At 28.1% G+C, this 25,101-nt stretch overlaps 1 protein-coding gene across 1 annotated transcript in view; it reads left to right on the top strand.

Moving 5' to 3' along the window:
- LOC111631648 (double-strand-break repair protein rad21 homolog) overlaps positions 1-24,873 on the top strand; it is a 29,241-nt gene extending 4,368 nt beyond the window's left edge. Inside the window, exons 4-12 of the mRNA XM_023375947.1 lie at positions 1,595-1,831; positions 2,959-3,126; positions 4,453-4,704; positions 12,943-13,169; positions 16,159-16,273; positions 16,518-16,720; positions 20,769-20,996; positions 24,371-24,526; positions 24,612-24,873. Coding sequence (XP_023231715.1) covers positions 1,595-1,831; positions 2,959-3,126; positions 4,453-4,704; positions 12,943-13,169; positions 16,159-16,273; positions 16,518-16,720; positions 20,769-20,996; positions 24,371-24,526; positions 24,612-24,734 — 1,709 coding nt within the window. The 3' untranslated portion in view covers positions 24,735-24,873. The remainder of the gene's footprint in view (positions 1-1,594; positions 1,832-2,958; positions 3,127-4,452; positions 4,705-12,942; positions 13,170-16,158; positions 16,274-16,517; positions 16,721-20,768; positions 20,997-24,370; positions 24,527-24,611) is intronic.
- The last annotated feature ends 228 nt before the right edge of the window (positions 24,874-25,101 follow it).

Here is a 25,101-nt window from a genome sequence, read left to right as displayed (position 1 = left end):
TGATGTCAGTTCGAGTACAATATGAAAAATTTGAACTAAAGCCCCAGGAAAGCCTTCAACCTCAACTGATGACACTCACATTCAGAAAATCTGAGTTGTACTGTATGCTTTGAAATTTTGCCTCAAGGTCAAACAGTCAACCGTCAGTACTACAAAGGTGTTTTGAAACAACTGAGTGAAAAAACTGGCTCCTGTGATTTTTTCTTGTTTTCAAAATTAAAATCAGTGCTGAAAGGATGCTGTTTTGACACAGTTGATGACATTAAAACAATTTTGTCACAAACATTGAAGGGCAGTCCGAAACAAGCTTACCAGGACTGCTTTGCAAAGTGGAAACACACTGGGATAAATGTGTGAATAGGGAAGGAGAGTACTATGGAGGGGACAAAGACCAATAATCTGTAACTTGAAGAATAAAAGTTAAAAAAATAAAGTTTGGTTATTTTTTGAACTGACCTGGTATGTTTTTGTGTATTATGAAGAACTAATTGTATCAAATATTATGGAACCAAGTGTAATTTAAAAAAGTTATTTATTTAACAAAAATCACCAAAAAAAAGTCTTAATCCTAATGTAATATTTGTGCCTGTTGTTTCCATAATTTCTTTATTCTGGGATAATAGTTGATAAGGAAAGTTTAAAATAAATTACAGTTGATTTTAAAAATTTTGATATTACAAAAGTTAAACTTACAAAGGGAAACTTAAAAACTCATACATTGATTCATATAGTCTTTTTATTTTTATAGTATATTTTGTAAATGTATATAAAGCTACTATCAGTCTTTAAGCTGGTAAGCTGCAATGTTTATATAAGTTCCAAGGAGTTGGTACAGCTAACATATGCATAGGTGCATGCAACTTTTGTGAGGAAGGTATGCTGATGCCACAAATTTTGCAACAGTCAACATTTTAGTGAATACCTTCTCCTCTATTTGAGGCAATAGTAAAAAGATGAAAGATAAATGAAATTTTAAAAAAAGAGCTTATTCAAAATTTAAAAAAAAATTTAATATTTCCATGACACATGGGTTGGAAAACACTAACCTAAATGATTTCCAGATAACAATTTTCAAAGAGGTTATTGTGTATCAAATCCTTCATACTAAAAGTACATTATTATCAATAGGAATCCTATTTTTGGAAATTATATTTTAAAAGATACTAGCATTTATTTTAAATTTTTTATTAGTATTATTTAATAATAATTAATCAGAAGGAAATAAGCCAATTTTCTTGATTACTGTATTTCATGGAGCTGGATGTAATCAATATTTTTATGTATGGTGTATAAAAGTGTTACTTATAACTTGCTTTATGAAATACAATAAAATTTGTTTTTTTAATTTATACTTTATATAACACCAAATGAAGAAAATTTCTTTTTTCTGTCTTCTGTTGTTTTAATAATTTATGTATTGACTTTTTTGTATAATGTATATATTTTAATCACCATCTTATTTTTTCAGATATATTTTTTTATATAATTATTTAATAAAGTAAAAGAAGTTAAATATTTTGTAAAAATATAATAAGTTTATTGTACAGTTACAATTTCATAATGAAAACTAATTAATTATGTTATTGTATTCTAGGAGATATGGGCTTTGATGACCCTGAAATGGCTCGAGATGCAACAAACATTGATGAAGGTTTTGATCATGCCAGTCTTCTTCTAGGAGAGGATAAAAATAAAGAAAAGCCTGATGATACTAATAATATGTCACAAAATATAAGTAATCATTCAATCCCTGCTAATAAATTGAATATGTCACTTGATGCACCATTAAAAGATGATGGTTTTGGTGGTCCAGTTGGTGAAGGCTTACTGGGTAAGTTGTTTTTACTTAATATAAGATTGTTTTTTTTTTTCTTCTCTTAAAAATTAGTTTTGAAATTATTTAAAAATAATAATGACAACATCTTGTTAGTCATCACTTGGGGTAAGGTGAAAGAAAGATCCAATGAACCGTAAAGCTTCACTAGTTACAGCATGTATTTCTAGTTGGATCACTCATACTGGGGAGATCTAGGGAGAAAAGTCAAGTCAAAAGGTACACATTAGAAGTGTTTAACCCAAAGTAATTGGTTGCTGGCTTAGTATTAAAAAAAAACTTTTATAGAGAAAAGATAAATACAGTAAAGGTTAAAGAGCAAGAATATGTTAATAAATAAATACATCAAAACTATTCACATATTACTGAGCTGCATTTAATCAGATTCAAAAACTTTTAGACATATATATTTAAGTTTGTGTAGTGATTGTGTAATCTATTATGGTCTGAAAGTACAAGCCTGTAACAGTACAGCTGAAACCTAAACAAACTTTAAGTCTACTTGGCAAAGAAGAATATAATCACAAATAAGAAATATTAGATAATAAGGAAAGCCAGTCCAATATTCACTTAAATTACTATAATATCAAATTTGATGAAACAAGTAAAAAATATATTTAAGAAAATTAAAACACTTACAAACATGAACAACATAGTATACACATCACAGAGTATAGCGATACATTTAAACAAAAATTTGTACCAAAACATGGAAGCTTAACATAAAACCTGTTCACTACAGAAAAACAAAAGTTATGCACAGACAATAAAAAATTGATCTGAACCCCATCAAATATCTCTGGGATGCTGTCAAAGGAGCCATTTGCAAGAAAGACCTTCCTCTGCTAATCTTGAAAAATTGTCGGTTGTTAAATTTCATAGCAGTAGCAACATCTTGTGGATTCTCTCCCAGTGCATATCAGTGTAATTATCAAAGCAAAATGTAGAGCAACGTGCTATTAGACTGGCATTTTTATTTTTATAGCAGATGAGTCATATATATGATATTTTAATATTTTTATTTTTATGTTGTAATTGATGATGATAATTGATTTATAATTATTATTCTAAATATTTTTTATACTATTAAATGTATTTAATATTTTCTATCAATATATGAATAGTTGGTGATGCTGGAGGTCTGTTTGAATCTACTGGATTATTTGATGATGCTCCTTTAGGACATGTGCCATTAGACTCTAATGCTGATCATGTGATGCAAAATGACCATCATTTACTTCAAGATGATAAGAATAAACAAAATGATAGTGATGATGATGATGATGTTTATGGTAAGAATAAAATGATTATTCTTATTAAATGTAAAATGTAAATTTAAAATTATATTTAAAATATATCAGAAATACATTATTGCTTGTTTTTTTAAAATATATATTAAGTAAGGTAAAGACTTCTATTTAATCTATCTGCACCAAATTTGGCATGAATATTCTTCAACACTCTAGAAAATAACTCTGGAGAGGACCCCAACCAACCCACTCCTAAAACTCACTCCTCTTAACTTAAGCCTGAGCAATTTTTGTGTTTTGAAGTTTCATTATTGTAAATGCTTAGGTCAATAATTGTACATTTTGGTTACTAAGACTATTGTTTTTATCACCCTCTTTCAATCCAACCTCACTCAAACTTCCAGCCCCTCAAAAGCCCAAGCAACACTGGGCACATGCAGCTAGTTATATATAAAAGTGCAATTATTCAAAGTGTTAGAAATTTCAATTTAATTTTTTTTGCTTTTAAATCTTAATAACATTACTTCAAAGTTTATTGAGTTTTGTTAAGTATCAACAGGTTAGTAAAACAATAGATAATGTTTGTCAGATCTATTTCCATGCCCTTCTGCATATACAATAACGATTTATTTCAATGCTGCATTATAATGTCATCAAAAAAGCATTTTAAACATTAAAAAGAAGTTTAAACTAAATGGTCATTATCAACAAAGACAATTCAAACTGAAAATAACTATTGAGTAATATGGCCAAAAATATCTATTACTGATGCATAATGCATTATATCATCAATTTGCAATGATTATTGTTTTGGACTGTAAATGTGCGATTTTTACATAAGATGCACCTATGTTTTGGATAAACAGATTTTAAAAAATGGATTAAAAAAAGGTACTTCTTAGAATCAGGGAAATATGATGTTTATTTATTTTTAAATATATAGATTATTTTACCTTTTTTTATAATTATAAAATACTTATAATTCTGTTAGTTGCTGGTGAAATTTTTGCTTCTGCTTTGATAGTCAACATGTTTTGTTTAAAATCATAGGGAGCCAAATTAGGATTATATAATTAAGTGATCAATGATTTTGATTTATCCAAAACTATTAATAATTTTTTTCACTGATAAATATAATATGCTGTTTCTACTAATAATTTTATAATTAAATTTAATGCTAATTTTTGAACATAAGCTGGAATAGTATTAAATGACAATTTTAATATCAATAAATATTTATTTGTAACATGATTATTTTTTAAATTAATATTTAATGTTATATTCATATTTAATTATATAGTTCTGCTTTTAACTATCATAAATACAGAAAAGTATTTTGATTTTTGTAACAAAAAAAATTTTTTATAGGTGATATGGGTCCTGCATCTTTTGGTGCACCATCAGGTCCATCAAGTCCAGATTCAGTAGTAGGTCTTGATGGAAGAGTTCCAGATTTAGATGTTGGAAATAGTGGAAGTAGTGCAATGCCTCCGCCTCCACCACCTTTAGAAATGCCTCCACCGTCTCATCAAGAACCACCTGTTGCAGATCAAACAACTTTAATCCAAAATGAAGAAGAAACATTTGCATTAGCTCCATTAGATACGACAGTCATTCAAGGTAATAATTCTGAGTATAGTGTGGCCTCAATTTATGAGTATTTGATACAATAAACTGTTTTCTTTTATCCATCTTCTCCATTTATGAGACAAAGTAGTTAATATAACAAACACCTATAAATATTTATGAGAATGAAATATTCTAATCTTGAATGCAACAAGATTGAAATTACTTCAAGCTCTTATTACATGACATGTAGGTTGTAGGTTTTGTTTCATTCATGGTGTGTCTTTGTTTACTAGAAATACAGTCAAATCAAGTTAATATGAATTGCTAGGGGAATGGTGGTTAGTTCACTTTATTGAAAATTTGCATTAATGATTTTCAGGGTCAAGGCAAAAGTTGTATAATTTAAGGAGTTAAGACTTAGTAGGTGATTCAAAATTATAATATTTTGAATTATTTGCTAAATAAAGTTAAATACAATAAAATTTATTTACAAAAACATAAATGTTCTAAATGATTTTCTATTCAAACAATCTGTCATTTAAATGTGGAGCAGTATATCAGAGTGGTTAAACAAAACAAAGCTAAAAGAAATCCATAATTTTTTTCTGTTGAAGATTGTTTGAAAAAGTAGAAAATATTTTTTGGTGCTAAAAGAGTAAAAAAAGAACAAAATTTGACACAAAGTAGCCAAACATTGCATCACTGTATGTATTCCCCAATATGCAAACTAGCACATGTTTGCATGGGATCACATCCATTTAAAAGGATGAACATCCTTAAACTTTAATTCCTATTTTTTGAGTACAGAAGAATGGTCTGCTAAAACCAGAATTGCTCTATAGTTGGAGATAGAACCCATCCATCTTCACTTACTAGAAGAAGAAAATCATTTCAACTCAAAATGGAACATTTATTACAGTACAACTTTATAAAAAATATAAAAAGCAGTCATTATTGGAAATATGGTTATTTCTTGGTGTTCTGAAGATAATTTATAGTTTGATTTAATGAATTCTGGTAAAACTTTTGTTTGCTTTATCGTGTGAAAATTAATGTGACAATGGTGTTTTGCCAGAGCAGTGGCAAAATTTGCTTTAACACTAGAATTCATTTTATCAGTGTTCATTTTAAAACACGTTAACTGTAGTATTATTTAATCCAATGTGGTTTTGAACTTTATATTACAGATCTATCTGTTTGTGATTACAATTTAATTAATTAAAAATCAATTTTATCTTACTCTGTTTTGCTTGTTTTATGCTTTCTTATTGCCTGAACTAAATTTGTTCTTACTATTAAATAAAGAAATTTCCAATAACTTGCATAGGTTATGCCACAATGAAGTATAAATTTCAACCATAAGGAATAGGTGATAATAAGCTCATCTTTTTCACAAGACATTTTTAATACAATATGTTATAGTAAAGAGTATATATGTTACAGTCAAAACCCGTTTTTAGTTAGAACGCGTTTTAACTAGTTGAAACTAGTTTATACTGAATGTCTTTGTTAAAACCCGTTTTGTCTAGTTGAAACTAGTTTATACTGAATGTCTTTGTTAAAACCCGTTTTGTCTAGTTGAAACTAGTTTATACTGAATGTCTTTGTTAAAACCCGTTTTGTCTAGTTAAAACTAGTTTTAACTCAAATTCATTTTTGACTAGCAGTAAATTCTAGTTTTAACTAGACAAAACCGGTTTTGTCTAGTTAATTTACTGCTGTACATGTTTTGACTTTAGATAAAACTAGTTTTAACTTTTAACATTAGTTAAAACTAATTTTAGCTACATAAATATGTTTGGGGGAAATAAAGTTATGTATAGTGATTCGGCGGAAGATGCCTAACATTTTGCTTATGAAGAAAATTACAGCGCTAATTTGAGTTTAGGAGCCCTCTAATGAAAATATCATATTCTGGAGTATGTCTTTCAAATAAAAGTTTGGAGTTTATTTTAAAAAATTCTATACTGTGTTTGCAATGACGACTTTTTCACTGTCTGGCATTTTAAGCATCTCACCCCAAGTATCTGGGTGAGATGCCAAATGCCATTAGGGTAAGATAACAAATATAATTGCTTAAAATTAATTTTTGAATTTCTTAACCAAATTTAATTTATTGCATATGTAGTACAAAGTACTTCATAGTAAGTATAACAGCACAGTATAAGTATTGTTAAGTTTCCGCCCGTTCTAACGTGTTCTATAGCTAGCTGAAAGCTTTTTTCAGTCCAAAAACTTTTTTGAGAAGTCCTTATATAATTTCTATGCATATCCTGCAATAAAACGAGAAAACAAAAGTTTATTAAAAATAGGCATATTGGAAATCAATTAACAAAAAATAGGCACGTTACCCCAAGAAAAATGTGGCATATTTTCCATTTGTTGGGGTAAGATGCCTAGTAGAGTCACGTGCTCCAGCATGTCCGATCGGGATCGGCGGTAGCTGACAATGGAAACTTTAGAACCTTAACTACATCACACATTAATTGTTTTTAGCAATTTTTAATAAATTCCATTTTAACTTTTAGTTTAAAATTATTCTAGAAACATTTCACAACAAAAACTTCGTTCTTATCTAGCTTTTATTCTTCTCGGATGTAGAAAATGAAGTAACGGTAGCCAACTACAGCTTTCCGCACTCAATATTGGCCCAACGATTCATCATACAAATACATGACAATATGTGACGTCACCGTTTGAAAATATCAAAAATTAGGCATCTTCCCCCGCTTACCATCTTACCCCGAATCACTCTATGCGTTGCAGTCAAACCAGTTTTTAGTTAGGATGCGTTTTAACTAGTTAAAACTAGTTTATACTGGATGTCTTTGTTAAAACCCGTTTTGTCTAGTTAAAACTAGAATTTACTGCTAGTCAAAAATGAATTTGAGTTAAAACTAGTTTTAACTAGACAAAACGGGTTTTAACAAAGACATTCAGTATAAACTAGTTTCAACTAGACAAAACGGGTTTTAACAAAGACATTCAGTATAAACTAGTTTCAACTAGACAAAACGGGTTTTAACAAAGACATTCAGTATAAACTAGTTTCAACTAGTTAAAACGCGTTCTAACTAAAAACGGGTTTTGACTGTAACATATATATACATATTCCTTTTTAAATTAGACTAAAAACCCTAGATTTGAAAACATACAGTATATATATTATACTATACTGGTGTTTTTAAATCTATTATAAAAAAAAAAGGATAAGAGCAATCACATTTCTTTTTTTATATATTTTACCAACATAAGGTATTTAATTACTTAAACTATATTAAAAATATATAAAATTTGATAAAAATCTTAGTTATCTTTTGTGCTATCTTGACTCTTCATTCAAAGTGATATGTTAAAAACAATAAACTGGTATTAAAAAAGACTGTAAAATCATTACTGTTTATTTTATTTATTTTACTCATATATGCATTTCTCATATATGTATGTTTTTAATGACACAATGAAGATTGATTTCAGTGGTCTTTACAAGTAAAGACCAATCAAATGGATATGCTTATACTATCATGAATAAAAAATAGTGGTAGTGACTAGAATTGAGTTTGGTTGAAATAGATTTTTGTTTATATGAAACTAGAAAATAGTAATTCATTTGTTTAATCTCTGTGAATTTAATGTAGATAAATTTACTAGAACTAAATAAAACTGCTTTATTAGATTCATTAATTGAAAAACATTAAATATTTCTATCATTTTTTACTCCCCTTCTGGAGTAGTTAGATTTATTGTCTGGAAAGGTAAAAAATAATTTAAATATGAAAAGAGCTTAGTTATTTTAAATATTCCATTTGTATAATTTCAAATAGTTTTTACAGTAAAGGTTTCTATAGTAATCAAGTTTGATGCATAATAAAAAAAAATACTAAGTAATTCAATTGTTAATAACCTGATCAATAAGATCAGGCTATTATTATTTCTTTCCAAATTGTTTTTTATTGTTAGTTATTTTAATAATAAAGACAAACAATTTGCATTTTTTTTATTTAAAATTTTGACTTGCAAAATATTTTTTCATTTAGATCTATTTCATTAATCTGTGCATTAATTATAGTAAGCTTGTAAAATATAATGTATTTAAGGCATTTAATTGGCAAGTGTTGTCGGTTGAGTTTTACTCAACTCACTGCAAGTATTAGCCACAGTTTACAGAACAATGTACTTAATTACCTGTGTGTGGCATGTTTTTGTGCACAACATTTAAAGTTTCTCTTGCAAGAAGAAATTTTATAAATCATATTCTATAGTCTTGGTTCCCATGGATTTCTTGTTTCCAAAACTGAAATCATCACTAAAAGGTAGCTGTAATTTTGAAGTTAAGAAAGGTATACAGTATATAGAAGTTTCTAATTACAGTGGTATCTCATACTCAAATTGCTCTGAATGTGAGGACCCAAACGGGGTCCGAAAGCAGGCCATTAACGACTTTTTAAATGAGTCAAGTTTCGTAGTGTGAAAGAGCGAACTTAAAGATCGGATTTAAACAATGAACCTTTTGTCTTGTTAAAAGATTTTAAACAATAGATAGAGTAAAGTCGAGGAAAACGAGGTTGGAGAGGAGTCGTGTACCAACGCGACGTTGACCTCTCCCGCGCCCTTCCTGGAGTTTCGAATTGTCACCATGTGACGAGGAGAGACCAATGGAGAGGCGACCGCGGTGGAAAAATTGATAAAACCGCGTTTTCGGGAACTTTATGGAGTCTTTGGTTTTGGTGTATAGAGCTCACCTGTCGGGATTTGGTGCTCCCAACCGAGACGCGAGACGCAACGAAGGCTCTTCCGACGACCTAGGAACTGGTTTTGCCAACCCGTCCACTCTAGGATCGTCGAGGTCACGTCCAGAATCGTCGAGGTTCGACTTGTCAACCGAGGACATCGCTACAAGTGTTGGTGCGTGCCCCGGAGCCATCGTTCTCTGCGTCCACAGTGCCGAAAGCTTCCCAGGGACCAATCGAACATTCGAACTATCCGATTAGTAGGAACTGTGACAGAAACCCAACGGGGGATAAGCTCTTGCCCGCATTAGATTGTTGTAAGAACGATTTATGTATATTATTAAACGGTTTTATATGGTAAACCTGTCTCGGTGAGTCATTCCGCGCCCACATGACAGAATTGACCGCTCGGCTGTCGAAAACACCTCACCCCTAATCGGCTGGCCTCACATGAACTTGAACAATTTGATATTCAAACACATGTTCAGGGAGGAAAAATTGCTCTGTACACAACCAAATTTTCAGTTAATAACAAATAATTTTATTTTTAACTTTAATTTTGTCATCCATAAAAAAAGTTTCTATGATAAAAATGAGTTACTGATTTAAAAATAGAATGAAACCCTACAGTTACCTATCTTTAAATATTTGTGACACATTAACATTTGTTGTAAGTTCACGAGTTATTTGTTGATTTTTAACAATTTCTTTCCACAATTTTTCTTTGTTGACAGCTTTTGAGTACCCTTCTGTTGTGTCTTTTAGATCAAAATTTCCAGAATGGAACTTTTAAAACTACATTAGGTGCATCTTCCTCATACACATTATGAATATTTTTAAAATTTGTACAGCATTATATCCTTTCTGAAATTCATAAAGCATAATATTCCAGAAATGCATTTTATCTGCTGATGTTTCAACTTGATTTTATTCAAATAAAATGTGAAGTAAAATGCTTAAAATAAGCTTCTAAACAAATAATACAATTTCAAATTAGCAATAAAATGTTAAATTTTACAAGTATTATAATTTAAATCACACATATTTAAGTAACAACAACTGTTAAAAGTATACAAAAACTTTTAGTTCAGCTCAATAAAATTAATAGGCATATTTTGCCACTCTATTGCATATGGGGGTTTGTGAATACTAAGCTTGTAAACTTCTTGTTAAATTCTAGTTAAAATGCTTTTATAAGTGTATTTTGGGATGGTCTAGAATGAATTAATCTAATTTGTTATTTCTTACAGGAAAAATTTGTTTGGGTTCTTTAATAGCCTTCTGGAATGAATTAAATTCAAGTACCAAAGTGCCTCTGTATTTTATTTAATTGGCATTTCTAATATATGTAAAGGTCAATTTTATACAGTAACAGTTTTTTAGGTAGTCATTTTAGCATAGCTTACCTCTATTGAAGTGATTGTCTAAAACTTTCAGACAGTTTTACAAATAAATATATTATTATTTATATGCTAATTGTTATGTCATGCTCAGTTAAAATTACAATAAATAAATATCTTTGAAAATAAAATATTTATGTAGTTTATATAATAGTTGAGTATGAGCATTACCCATAATGATTATTTTTAAATATGTTCTACTTTATATTTTCATTTATTTCTAACTTCAAAAGTCTGCCTATCAACATTTGAAATATTTATTATAGAATATTTTTAAAATTTTTTGTTTTATTTGAATGCAACTGACATTCAATTTGTACTTCTCCAGAGGAAGGTCAGTAAAATACAGGTGCATATCTGTCAAAGGATTTAGAAGTGTATAGAGAACAGATGGACTGTCATTCTGTTTTATGTATATAAATAATAAATTTTAAATAATTATCTATTTAAATATTATATTTTTAAATAATTGCATCTATCTAAATTATACCAAATTTATAGTTATCTACTACTCTACCCACAACCCATTGGGTTGCCTAGTACTCAGAAGCTATAGAGAAAGCAAGATAATTTCAATATTGCACTGAAATTAACCTATTGTACAATTTAAGTATAGTTATGGGACAGTAATTGACAACTTTAAAAAGTGATGTCATCACAGAAAACATGGCAAAAACTCTGTAATCCATCACCCAATTTTAACAAAATTTTAATTTTTTCTATTTTCATTTGAAGTATAGGATTCTTAAAAACAGGGGTGCACAACCTGCGGCCCGCGGGCCACATACGGCCCCCTATCAATGTTTATGCGGCCCGCGGATGGTACAGGATAAATCCCTTCTTTCGAAGTTTCTAAGTGTAGAACTTTTTCCCTTTCACAGTCATTAGCACCCAACTGTTTTATGACTTTCCCTGAGGTGAGAAATGGGGGGTTGTTCTATAAATAAGTCTATTTCTAGCTAACACTTTCTGGTTTAGATATAGAATATTTTAAGTCTAAGAGCCTGTACACACTAGGCGTTTTTCAACGCGCGTTTTAAAGAACCAAGAGTTCTACGTAGCCGTACACACAAACGCGCGCTTATAGATTTTTGTTAAAATGCGCGTTTTGCGGGCNGAACAAGCGTTTTCGCTTATGAATTTAAACAAGTGCAAAACACGGAACAGGTTAACCAACAAGAATTTGGAAAATCTGCTGGTTGTTTCAACATCTGCCATTACACCAGACATCAAGAAGATTTCTGCCAGCATCCAATCTCAGCCATCGCATTAATCGCTTGGAGGTCCGGTCCCCAGTCAGTAAACTTAATCCTAATTTGGCCCTTCTTCACAAAAGGTTGTGCATCCCTGTTAAAAATGTGGTATTTTCTGTATTTAATTACAACCAACCAAATGTTCTCAGACTTTTAGTAGTATATAGATTAATCGTGAATATTGTCATCAGGTAAATAGGCATTTTTAAGTTTTTTTTTCATACACTGTCAGTCTAAACATTTCACTGATACTTGCTATCATTATAAGTCTTACCTACACATTAAGTGTTCAGTGTTAATCATTTATTGTTTTTATCATTATTTTTTCACAGTACAGTTGTTTAAATTGCTGAAATTTCTTTTTCAATTATACACTAGCTATTATTAAGTAGCAGACAAACAAAACTTGATAAATTATATGTTAATTAATAAATCTTTAACTCATACAATTTTTAATTGTTTTAGCATGACATTTTCAAGTCTGTCAATAACATCAGAATTTTCACTATTTATAGTCTTAATTACTTATCTTGCTTTCAATATCTAATGTGTTCTAGTATAATAATAGGAATTGAGAAAAATGATTTTGTATAGTATCTTTTGTTTTTCAAGTGTTGTTGCAATTTTTATTATATAGTCAATGATTTATCAACTTATAAAGGAAATTAATACTTTAAGGTAGTTTTAAAAGAAAGATTGACACTATTAAGTGTGTTCCTGGTTTGGACAGTATTTGAAAAAACTTTTTTTATTGCTTTAAATTTTTAAAAATATATTTTATTACTAATAAATTTTAAAAAATCATATCATGTTTAGTATGGAACATGTTATAAAACAATCATTTTTATACCAATTGATAAATTTGATATGTTAATTTACAATGTTTTTTTTCTTTCTTTATTTTAGGCACAGAAAAGACCAAAACAAAACGTAAACGTAAACTTATTGTGGATGAAGTTAAGAATATTTCTGGGGAAGAAATGAAATCTCAGTTATCAGATACTAGTGATATTGTAACCACATTAGATCTTGCTCCTCCAACTAAAAGATTAATGCATTGGAAAGAAACTGGTGGAGTTGAAAAGTTATTTGCACTTTCGGGTCATCCTATATTATCAAGAGCATTATCAAAAGTAAATAAATTTAAATTTAGCAGTAATATATTTAAATAATTGTCTATAATTTCTTTTGTAAGTTTTTGCAATTAGGTTTTATTCTCTATTTTGTATTTTACTATCATAAAAGTTATATCTGTACAATAATCAAAACATTTATTTCAATAGTAATTTGATAGTTTGTATTATGATTTTTAAAAAATCTTAGAACTATGTCTGTAAAATGTAATACAGTAAATCTGTAAAATAGAATTGTACCATCCAGATTTTCTTACTTTTTGGCAGGTTTCTGTCTTGAACAGATTTTAGTGCTTTTTTGTTTTTAATCTTTAAACTGCATCAGATAAATGTCACACAGCTATGTTCGTTTTTTATAATAAATCACTTTTGTACTTAAAAAAATTATTATTAGGTTTAATTCAAAATGATTTCTACTAAAGATGGAAATACTCAAATGCAATAATTGAAAACCATTCAATTCTAAAAAGTTCTTATTGTTTCCAAGAAATTGTGTTATGTATTTGAATAGATCCTTATGGACCCATATGACAGCAAATGAACCAATTTGAGAGCCAAGAACTAGTGTCTTACGTTGCCATCAGAAATTCAAATCACATTACAGTAATACAGAGACCAAGTTATTTTGTGATCTGAATTCTCTAGAAATTTTAATACTCTAATTAATCATTATCATCAATTTCTGTAATTACCAACAATTTTAATCAACTTGGTATTAGTTACTAACTGCTCTGTACAAGGAAATTGGCAACAAATCATGTTACCTTATTCTTATTGTTTTCAATGAATTACCTTCATTGCTTGTTTTTGGAATCTCAATTCTGCTTCTAGTTAATTCCAACAAAGACTAATAGTAATGTAGACTTCTGATTCTATGTCACGACTTGGTGCATTTATAGACACTTGGCAAATAATTCCATCACCTACATTTACTTCTTACAGAAACGCGTTTCGGGCTTTCGCCCCTCTTCAGTCTGTTACGTCGATAGTTGTGACTTGTGTGTCCGTACTTCCCGCTCCCTTCCCCTCCCCTCTTTTCCCGACTTGACGGACTCCCCCGCATGCCTCGTAATTTGTAACCTTACCCTTCTCCGAGTGTTGCACACAGCCTCGCCTGCGACTGTATAAACATTCTATTTTATTTTAATAATTGAAGCCAGTTTTTATGGATGTCGATGCTAAGGCCTTGTGTGTGTATGTTTTTTCATCAAATGACTTTCATTTTTCTGTAAAGATGCAAGTAATTCTTTGAATACAATTTATCATGCTCTGTGGGATCATTATATCTGGAGATGATTTTACTTATTTGTTCAGAACAAGTGGGATCTTAATTTTTTTGTTTCATTTAGGTTAAGTTACATTCTTCATACCTGAAAACCTCTTGTTTTGAAGTTGGACAGGTTTCTGGTTTACAGTAAAATTTAACATAGAGATTTGCTTTGTTCTAAAGAAGTTTTTCTGTTTAGATTTAAATGGGGTTTTTGATTTATTTGGCTTTTTAGATACGTTTTACCATATTTTACAATTAAAAAATTTTTAGATTAATCTTTTACATAATCTATACTTTTCTGAAGTTAATAAATGTTTTATATTCTGGAAAAGCAATACAAAGATTCTATTTAAAACATGGGCCTTTATTGAGAAAATTAAATTATATTTTGAAAATATACAACTTATTTCTCTCTGTTTTTCTAATGGTTTTTAAAATTTATATAAAATAGTGATAATATTAAAAAATATTTAAAAAAAATAAAATTTAAAATTTGAAAATCTTATTAGTTTTGATTTAAAAAATCTGAAGAGAAATATTAGAAGATTTGAAATGTATATTTCTATCCCTCTTTTTATGCAATTTATTTTTACATGATTTTGAAATAATGCAGTTGACAAAACTAATCATCTTTTTGTATGATAAATTTTTTTACACGGGAAAAATGGTTTATTTGAAAATTTTTAAATTTAACTTTTTGCTAAAATTGTATTATTGTTAAAAAGTTACTCTTTTTGCTAAAATCAAGAGTTCATTTATTTTTTTAAGCTTAGTACAGTACTATATGCTTGTAAGAGAATATTTACTGTATGTTGATTTTATATTTCCTATGATGTTTTGTGTTTACTATATTTATGCAGAAATTATGTTAATGATAAATGATGATAGAATAAATAAAAAAAAAGCAATTTACAAAATAAACAAGCTCGTGTTTCTTTGTAAATTGCTTATTTTTTTATTCCATTGAAGTTCTGGATCCTGTCAAGCATTTTTTTATGGGATGAATGTACTGTACTTTTTTACATGATTTTTGTTTTATGTGACATTCCTTGGAACATATCCACTGCACAAAAAAGAGGGATAGGTGTATTTCGAAAATGTATTTGTAAATTTCATAGACGTTATCTGTAGAACATAAATATTTACTAGTTTTAGGAGACTGTAGGAACATTTTATAGTTATTAAAAATAATTTTTGAAATCATCAGTTTGTAATTTCTAAGGTAAACATTTACAAACTTGCTTCAGCTTCAGATCCAAACTTCAGAAAAGAAACAATTTATTCTGAACTTTGGATATGAAGTTTAAGCTCAATTTAGCTTTAATTAAGGTATTTATTTTTTAAAATTTCTGGCTTTTTTATTTTTAAGCATTATTACTTAATTTTAAGAATTAAAGAAAAAAGTTGCAAAGATGACACTATTTCTGATCNAAGAAAAAAATATTATTATAAAAATATTATTTATAATATATTAATCCAGTTTTCGTTTATTTTAAGACTTAAGTTTTTATTTATACTGTCTTTACTTTTCATGATTTCTATGGTTTCTTTAAACTTTCTGTTGTACGTTAATTTTTCTTTATGCAGTATTTCTACGTTATCTTTATCTATATTACAGTTGTTTATAGTACAATGTTCGTAAAATGCAGAATTTATTCTATTGTATTTAAGATCTGCTATGTGTTCTTTCAGTTTTTTTTTTTTTTTTTTTTTTTTTAGCTTTATCAAAGGCATTTAACTACAAAAGCTGTAGATAATGAAGAATTTGGAGTAGAAGAAGATAAGATGGAATTAGATGCAGAAGCAGAACAAGCACGAGAAGAAGAACTATCAGGTATTAAAGCATTACTCTGCAATTATGGTTATAACTGCTATTTTTTTCTTGTAGTTTTTTTTTGTTTTGATACTAAACACTATGATCTAAATTTATAGTAAATTTAATCTTTATTTTTCTTACTTAAAATTGTTCTGTCATTAGGAAATTCTATGAAAAATAAATTTATACTGGAGGTATATTTTTTAAATAAAAATAGTTAATTAATTAAAATAATTTTAAGATGATAATTTTTATTTTTAAGGTTTAGCAAGAAAACGAAAAAGGGATGCTCACCCAGAAGAAGAAATACCTAGATTAGAATATAGTAAACAAGATATGTCATTGACGCACAGTCTTTCTAAACTTCCGGAGACAACTTTCAATCCAATTGATATAGTTTCAGACCAAGTTTCACTACCCATGCAAATCCCACCCTTACAAGAACAAGAAGAACCTGTAGATTTAGTAAGATATTTTATTTAAAGCCTTATGATAAATCATATGTTTTTAATTCAAACACCATTGAAATCCAGAAATTTTGAAGTATTCAGTTTTGAAAATTAAATTAATTTTCAGCAAGTTTCTAGTGTTTGGCAGTATTCCATATTATTTGGCAGCATCTAATTTTCTTTTTACTTTCTTTTTCACTTTTTTAATCACTTCAACTTTTTAAATTTATGTACATTCAATGATTATACATCATAAAAATTAACTAAATAATTTACTCTTCAGATTAATGTTATTAAAATTGTGAAATGTGATGATTTTACCCAGGGATTTATAGAACAAGTACATTTCAGGAAATTCTTAAAATAAACATTCTATAAGTCAGTTAACTACATGCTTTTTCTTTTTTCGAGTTTCATTTTCAAAATATAGGGATTCTCAAATTACATGATTTTAAAATAATACTAAAGAAAAATCAGTATCCATTGTTTAAAATTATTTGTGACTCAAAATTATTCCATAGCACAGTTACTTTCTTTGGTTAACATTTAATTACATTAATGGTAGCATTTATATATGACACATTGTTTTGGGTTACCAACTGTTTGAAATTTTGTTATAATTGATCATCTTGTGGAATAAATTCTTCAACTTGATATACAGGCTTCAGGGAAGATCCACATAGTCACTGACAAATTGACAGAAGTTTTCATGACTAATTTATATTTTTAATTTACAGCAAAATTTTTACTTAAGATTGAAAACTTTTAAACATAGAACTGTTAAACTAAACTGATGTTAAGTCTAACAATTTTCTCTTTTTATCTGTTTGAATCAGCCCTTCATTTCAATTCAGCCCTTTAGCACACTCTTTCTTCTTTCTTAATTTACATCTTGCTTTATTTGTCTGTTCTCATGTTTTTAAGAATTAATCCCTTTTTAGAAAACCTTTGCTATTAGCCCTTTGATGAGTGGGTTTACTGACAGCTTCTTCTCCTTCCAGAGTGAGTTAGTTTTTTAAGTAAGCACAGTTTGTTTTTTGTCTAAACATGAACTAAGAATTGAGTCAATAATAATGTTTCATGGGAACCATCTACAACAATCACTAGCATAAAGAAGAATTTTTAAAAATTGTACACATTCATGCTAGCAACTTTGTATCTCAAATGAAATTATGGACCCTGATTTTTATTACATTTTTAATTTCCACATCTCCTGTAAATTGACAAAGTTTAATCAAAATCAACCAATCTCAATTCTATAAGCCAATTGGAACAGGCTTCCCTGATTCTATGCCTAAAAATGTAACATTTATATTAAAAAAAATAATCTATCATTTTTTAACTCATATTTCTTAATAAACTAGGCAATATTTTCTTTTTACAATTCTGTTGTGTTAAATAACTCCTGCAATTCATAAGGAGACAGTGAGTGTGAATGATGACTAGACACCAAGTTTGTCTTTATGCTAGAAAATTCTAGGTTAAATTTTGCAAGACTTATGAAAACCATATGGAAAAGTTTTCTAGATCTGTTGAGATGTCTCAAACTGCTGTAAGGTGTATGTTTGTCAGTAAATATACAAGTGTACTACAATGAGACCAACTTAAAAAAGCATATATGTGGTCTGTTAAAAAAGTTACATAACTTATTTTTTCTTCACTTTTTGGACATGCCTTCAATTAGTTTTCCTTATCTTCTTTAAAGCACTCTCCTCTCTCAATATATTGCTGCAAATGGTGCTGTCATTTCTGGAAGCACATCTAGTAAATGTTTTTTGGAATTACTTGTGGATGCTCCTTCGAATTTTTTTTGATGTCTTCAATTATCTGAAATTTATGTTCTTTCAAAGTAGATTTCAGCGTAGGGAATAGGAAAAAGCTTGCAGGAGTGAGGGTCAGATGAGTAGGATAGGTGGAGAAGTGCAGGTGTTTCATTTTAGCCAAGAAGTCACAAAACAGCAGAAACAAATGCAGTGGCACATTGTCATGAGGCATGATCCACAAGTTTCTTCCAGAGTTTAGGCCTTTTCTTTCTAACACTAGGTGCCTTAACACTTCCAGATAATAACTGTGATTCACCATCTGGTGAGAATTCAAGATGCACAATGCCTAAAAAAAACTCACATGATTTTTACTCTTGACCACTTGTAACACTGTGTATGATTAAGACACTTATTGCTGTAAACCTGCTTCAACATTTCATGGGTCTCCATAAATGTTTTCTCAAGTTTGCAGCAAAATTTGATGTTGATCTACACATACATAAACAAAACTCCATAGCATGAAAACTAATCACATCAGAAAAGATGCAACTGACCAGTTATAAAGGAAGATCATTGCTACCCAATGCACATGACCACATATTGTTGCTAGATCACATTGACATGCTGCTTGAAATATTCTGGAACTTTTTTAACAGACCACTTATATACATACATATTCTGTAGAGTCCATCACATGTATCATGTATATATGGAGGTTAATTTTAGCTTATCCAAATTATTTTTATTTTATCGATGTTAAGTGAATACAAATTAAAACTGTTTATTAATATAGCATATTCCATTATTCATATGAATAATGGGATATGTCATACTGATATAGTTGGTTAATAGGGTAAGTTCACATTTGCAGAATTCTATTATGGCATTTACTATTAGTTGAAATGGTACAATTAATAGTAAATGCCATAATAGATTGCTTAAATTATGCAAAATTTTGAAATTCATAATTCTTAAAATGTAATTTTCACATAATTTGGGAATTACTGTATGAGATATATTAGATTTAAATTATCAAAACGTATATTAAAAGAATTGGAATTTTAACACTGATTTCAATGAAAATAATAATCAGTTAAATTTATCTGATAATTTGAATTAATTAGATTTGACTGTAATTTTAAAATTTTTATTTACTAGTGTATCAATAATGGTTTACTGCTGCATTATTTAGTCAATAATAGGCTTTAATTATCAGTAACTATTATTTCATGCTTTTAAAAATATAATTTAATCAGTATTTTTAATGAATTTTATTTAATAATAAATGAATAAAATTCAAAAATATGAATGTGTAATTACAATATACATAATTACAAAAAACTATTACAAACATAATTTCCTCAGTCAATAGATTTGATATTGAAATGCAGAGAAAAAGTGGTTTTATAACCAATCACATGAATTATGAAAGATGATGTCTGAAAGTAAATTTTTATGAATAAATATAATTTTATAGAAAAATTATAAAATCTATGATGATCATTTTTTAAATGAAAATCTATATTTGATTACTGTCAGAACAATATATTTTTATGAATAAGAAGTTAGATTATATTTGACTAAAAAAAACAAGTTGATAGATTAAAATTTTTAAAAATCACTTCTAATAATGAAAAATGTAATAAATACTGTAAAAGTATTAGCCAAAAAACATTTGTTCTTTTTTGAATACTGAATTGCGGGTTACAAAATTCAATTTCAGTAAAAAAAAACTGAATCAAGAATGAAAAATATTATAATTTTATATGTATTTAATAATTTTTTCTTAAACTGCTTTTTTAGGGTTTATATTTCTACTGTGGCTTAATTCATTAAATTTTAAATTTCAAACATAGGGCATGTTCAATTACATGCATTATATGTTGTAGAATATAGAATCTGTTTAATTTTATTTGGAACCTGAAAATGACTGATCAAAATGATTAAAAGCAGTTGTTTTAAATAAATTTCATTAGTAAAAAGATCATCTTTTTTCAGGCAGTGGCTTAAACACTATAGTTTATAAAACAATTACAATAAAAATTATTATTTTTGTTTATTACTTTTTATCATTTGTAAACAAAAACTAAGAAGAATTTATTTCCTTTAATGATAGCCTTAAAAATTAAACAAAAAATTCATTTTCTACAAAAGCTGAGTTTTAGTCATATAATTTTAATCACACAAAAGTTCTTTGTAGAAATTTAAAATTTTAAAGATTTTAGAGATTTTAAATTTTTTCTAATAAGAGATATGTTTTATTTTGTTTCCAAGTAAATTATAATTAAAATTTTTTTCAAGTTTCCTCCTCAAGTTGAACAACAACAACTTCATTCACTGCCATTGGTAGAAGAACCAATTATGCCTCCACCTCCAGTGCCAGATCTGGAACCTGTACAGTCAAATGTAATTATGAAAGAACAGGAACAGAATCCAAAACAGAATGTCCAACAGGAAATTGAATTAAATCACAAGCCGACAATGATTGATGATGATGAAGACTATGGTGCACCTGCAAGTGTTGGTCCAGTAAGTAGCAATAATAAATCTGAATTAATCTTTACAATTGAAATAATTTTCCTAATGAATACTAAAGTAACTATTTTTATTGGATTCATTTTTTTTTATTTAAAGTGTATAATAAAATACTGTAAGGTAAACGCACCGGTAGTGGACACTTTGAATTTCGAATATGAGTAGTAAGGTTGTAGATGGCTTCACTGTTCAAACATACAAAGCATTCAATAGACAGAACTTCTGTTTACTGAATGATTTGTATGTTTGAACAGTGAAGCCATCTACAACCTTATTAATCATATTTGAAGTTTAAAGTGTCCACTATTCGTGCAGTGTCCACTACCGGTGCATTTACCTTATTTAAAAAATATTAGAAAATTGTATTTTTTGTAAGTTTTCAGTATTTTTTAAATATAACTAATCCATCAAAATGGAAGAAGAAATAAAAAAATTAATTTTTCCTTAAATCTATGCAAGCTTTATTAAATTATAAAATTTCTTTTAACACAGCATTTTTCATAATGAGTGTGTTTTCTTCTAATAATTTGCCCTATTCTCTCAAATTTGAAATTTAAATTTGTAAGTTGTTGCTGTTACTGCTCCATATAATATAATTGTAATTTATCCAATTTTGTCAGTCTTTGAATTTAGGCTTTTGACAAAATTAGTATATTTACTTTTTAATGGAAAATGTTCATTATGGATAACACTATTGAGTGAATTTTTTTTCTAAATCTTATTAAAGATATAATAATTTTTGAATTTTGATTCTCACTTAAATTTGAAAAAATCAATTTAATTCCAATGCTATGGTCCAGTTTAAAATTATTTAAAATACACTACAAAATGCAATACACTATGTTATGATTTATCAAATGATAATGAAAATAATTATTGTTGCTTACCATTAATTTTTGTAAAAAATTTTCAGATTTAATGAATGACAATGATATAAACTAAAATGATACAATTTTCATTGGTGTGGAACATGTGTTTCTACTGCAATCATATATGAATTTAAATTTTTCTCAGAACAATCCATTAAATTTTAATGATTGCATGTATACAAAAATAGGATAACTTCAGAAGTCGTAACTAATTTGAAAATTACTTCAATTTACGTAACTAATTTGAAAATGACAACAAAAAAATTGGAAAATGTTTTTGATAAGCTTACACATTGAACAATTTGATGACAAAAGAAATGAAACTCAATTTTCAGCTGGGTCATACATTTTTAAGCTGTATTCTTTGCACTATCAGTAGCAACATGTGTCTGATAATGGCAGTTGTTCCAATATGTAAAGAAGTGATCAGTTTTAAGCAGTGCTTTAAATGCTATAGTATCGTATAAAAGCATAATCAGTCACTGCAAGGAAACATAGACAAACAACACTAGATAAATGATTAATAATTAATAACAATGGTAATTAATAAATCTTCAAATTATTGTGTGGAGTTATCAGAAAGTAACTTTACAAAGTCAATAACACAGACAAATACTTTCATTGCATAAACAAAAGTATACAGGATTTATCTGCAAGAAATATACTATTTATTAACTGCAAGATCATTCATTCTGTTTAGACATTTATCACATCATGTAATAAGCTTGTTCAGTCTGTTCTCAAAAATTTCTGTTCCTGTTACTGCAACCTTCCCAGCAATGACATCTTTCACTTCATCTGTGGCAAACCAGTGACAATATTCAGTTCTTTCAAATATGAGAATATACAAAAGTTGGAAAAGGCCAGATCAGAGTTGTATGAAGAATGATGAACTTTCCATTGAAATGTCTGCAGCATTTCCTTAGTCCAGTGTATCATATGTGAATTGACAATGGGAGAATAATGCCTCAGCTAAGGAATCCAGAATATTTTCTCCTATTCTTTCAAATATGCTAGCATATCTCAATACAAAGTGGCATTAACAGTATGTTTATATTGCAAAAACACCACCAAAAGTGCACACTCATGAAGTCTTAAAAGACATTAGTCTCTCCCAGTAGATGATGATATCTTAAACTACCATATTCTTGGCAAAGAAGGATGATGAGCTGTCACTAAGGATGTGATTATGCAGACGTGAATTTAGTGGTGAGTGATATAGTTCTCGCAAAGAAAAGCATGCACAAATGAGAAGCAAGAAATCTTGCTGGCATGAGTGAATTTCTGGTTCTTGCACATATCTGACAGGGTTTTGATATCACATCTCTCCTCTACTCGCCACATATTCTCACTCATGTCTGCATAGTTGCACAGTAAGGCTTGATTTCAGCACTTGTAACCTCTCTGGCCTATAAAAATTGAACAAGTGCTTGGACTTCTTTGTGAGACAACTTTTTTTAACTTTGTTGCCATTGGAAAATGTTACATCACAACTGTTCCACACTAATGAACCATTCTAATTATTCAGTGTTGCCAATTTGGGTCATTACTAACTACCTACATTGGAGTTACACTTGAAAGTTTATTGGATTTTAAACCGTGCATCTTATCAAGTTACTCTTTCCTTATCCTTTTAATGTTAACATTCAGTTATTGTAATTCATATAGAAAGGTTCCAAGGGATTATGATAACCAGACTTTATTATAAATGAATTTAATTTTGATAGTCTTGCAATTGATTTTATATGTTTATGAATATTATAGAAATAAAATAGGACTTTTACAAAGGCAAATAAATTCACACTGTATGATTATTTTTTTTCATTTAAACTGAATATTTTTTATCAACTGATAATGTATAAATATTATTTTTACCATTAAAAAAATTTTGTTTGTTTAAGTAATAATTATTGAACAGAACATTGAACAGAAATGTACTCGGCAAAATAATTATTTAAGTAACAAACACCTTATTTTTTGCCAAGGGAGTTTTATTAAAAAACTAACATTTTCGATCTACTCCATAGATCATCCTCAGGTTTAAACATTCGAATTTGGAACAACAAAAAATAGAACACCAAATTCAAATTCAAACAGACAATGTTAAACTAAACTGATGTTAAGAATTACTGTATGAGATATATTAGATTTAAATTATCAAAACATATATTAAAAGAATTGGAATTTTAACACTGATTTCAATGAAAATAATAATCAGTTAAATTTATCTGTAATTTGAATTGTGACGATTAAATTTATCTGATAATTTGAATTGTAACGATTAAGTAATAATTATATTAACTGTCATTCAAATATGGCATAAAAACAGCATAAAAATATTTTAGCATGACAGAAAATTTATATTGAGTTCTAAGGTTTGACAAAATTTGTCTGTTTGTTATATATAATACATTATTGTTTATTATTAAATTGAAATAAAGAAATTTAAATATTTTAATATGTTTATATAATACAAGTTTAAATATGTATATAATTTAGCCTGAAGAACAGCTGGCAGATGAAACTTATGAGCAGTTTGAAGAGAGAATATTAAATAAAAGAACAGCTCATATGATGCATATCATCAGAAATAGGTTAGAATGTGATCACGAAATAAATTTTAAAGAAATTGTAAAAAGCAACAGACGTAAACAGGTATGTAAAATCTCATTTTCAAGTATATCATTTTGTATATGCAGGTATTATTTAATTCAATTTTTGATTTTTTTTTTTTTCTTAGGTTGCACAAAAGTTTTATACGTTTCTTGTTTTGAAGAAGCAACAGGCAATTGAACTTCATCAAGAAGAACCATATGGGGAATTAATAATAACAAGGGGGCCAAAACTTGGTATTGTGTATTGAATTTGTACATGCAGTAAATGTTTTTTTAAAAAAAGCAAAGAATGATATATATATAAAAAATTGTACAATTTGCTTCTTGTTCAGAAATGTATTTTGTATTATGATATACTGCACTTTAAAATTCATTTATAAAATTACAATTACCAATTTTGAATGTAAATTCTAATAATTTTAAATAATATAAAAGGAATATTTTTTATATTTTAAATTTTTAATGATTTTTAAAAATAATCTAAACACAAATTTTTAAGTTATTAGAGGTATTTCATATATATTATAAAATTTTGATAAATATATAAAAATGTACTATGTACATGAATTTAGTTATACTGAACAGGAAGCAAATTATAAATATTTTTGATGTTCA

This window comes from Centruroides sculpturatus, unplaced genomic scaffold (assembly GCF_000671375.1).
Source record: "Centruroides sculpturatus isolate CEXI.00-Female unplaced genomic scaffold, Cexi_2.0 scaffold762, whole genome shotgun sequence".
NCBI lineage: Eukaryota > Metazoa > Arthropoda > Arachnida > Scorpiones > Buthidae > Centruroides > Centruroides sculpturatus.
The sequence above is the reverse complement of the archived record's forward strand: the minus strand, read 5'-3'. Positions and strand labels throughout refer to the sequence as shown.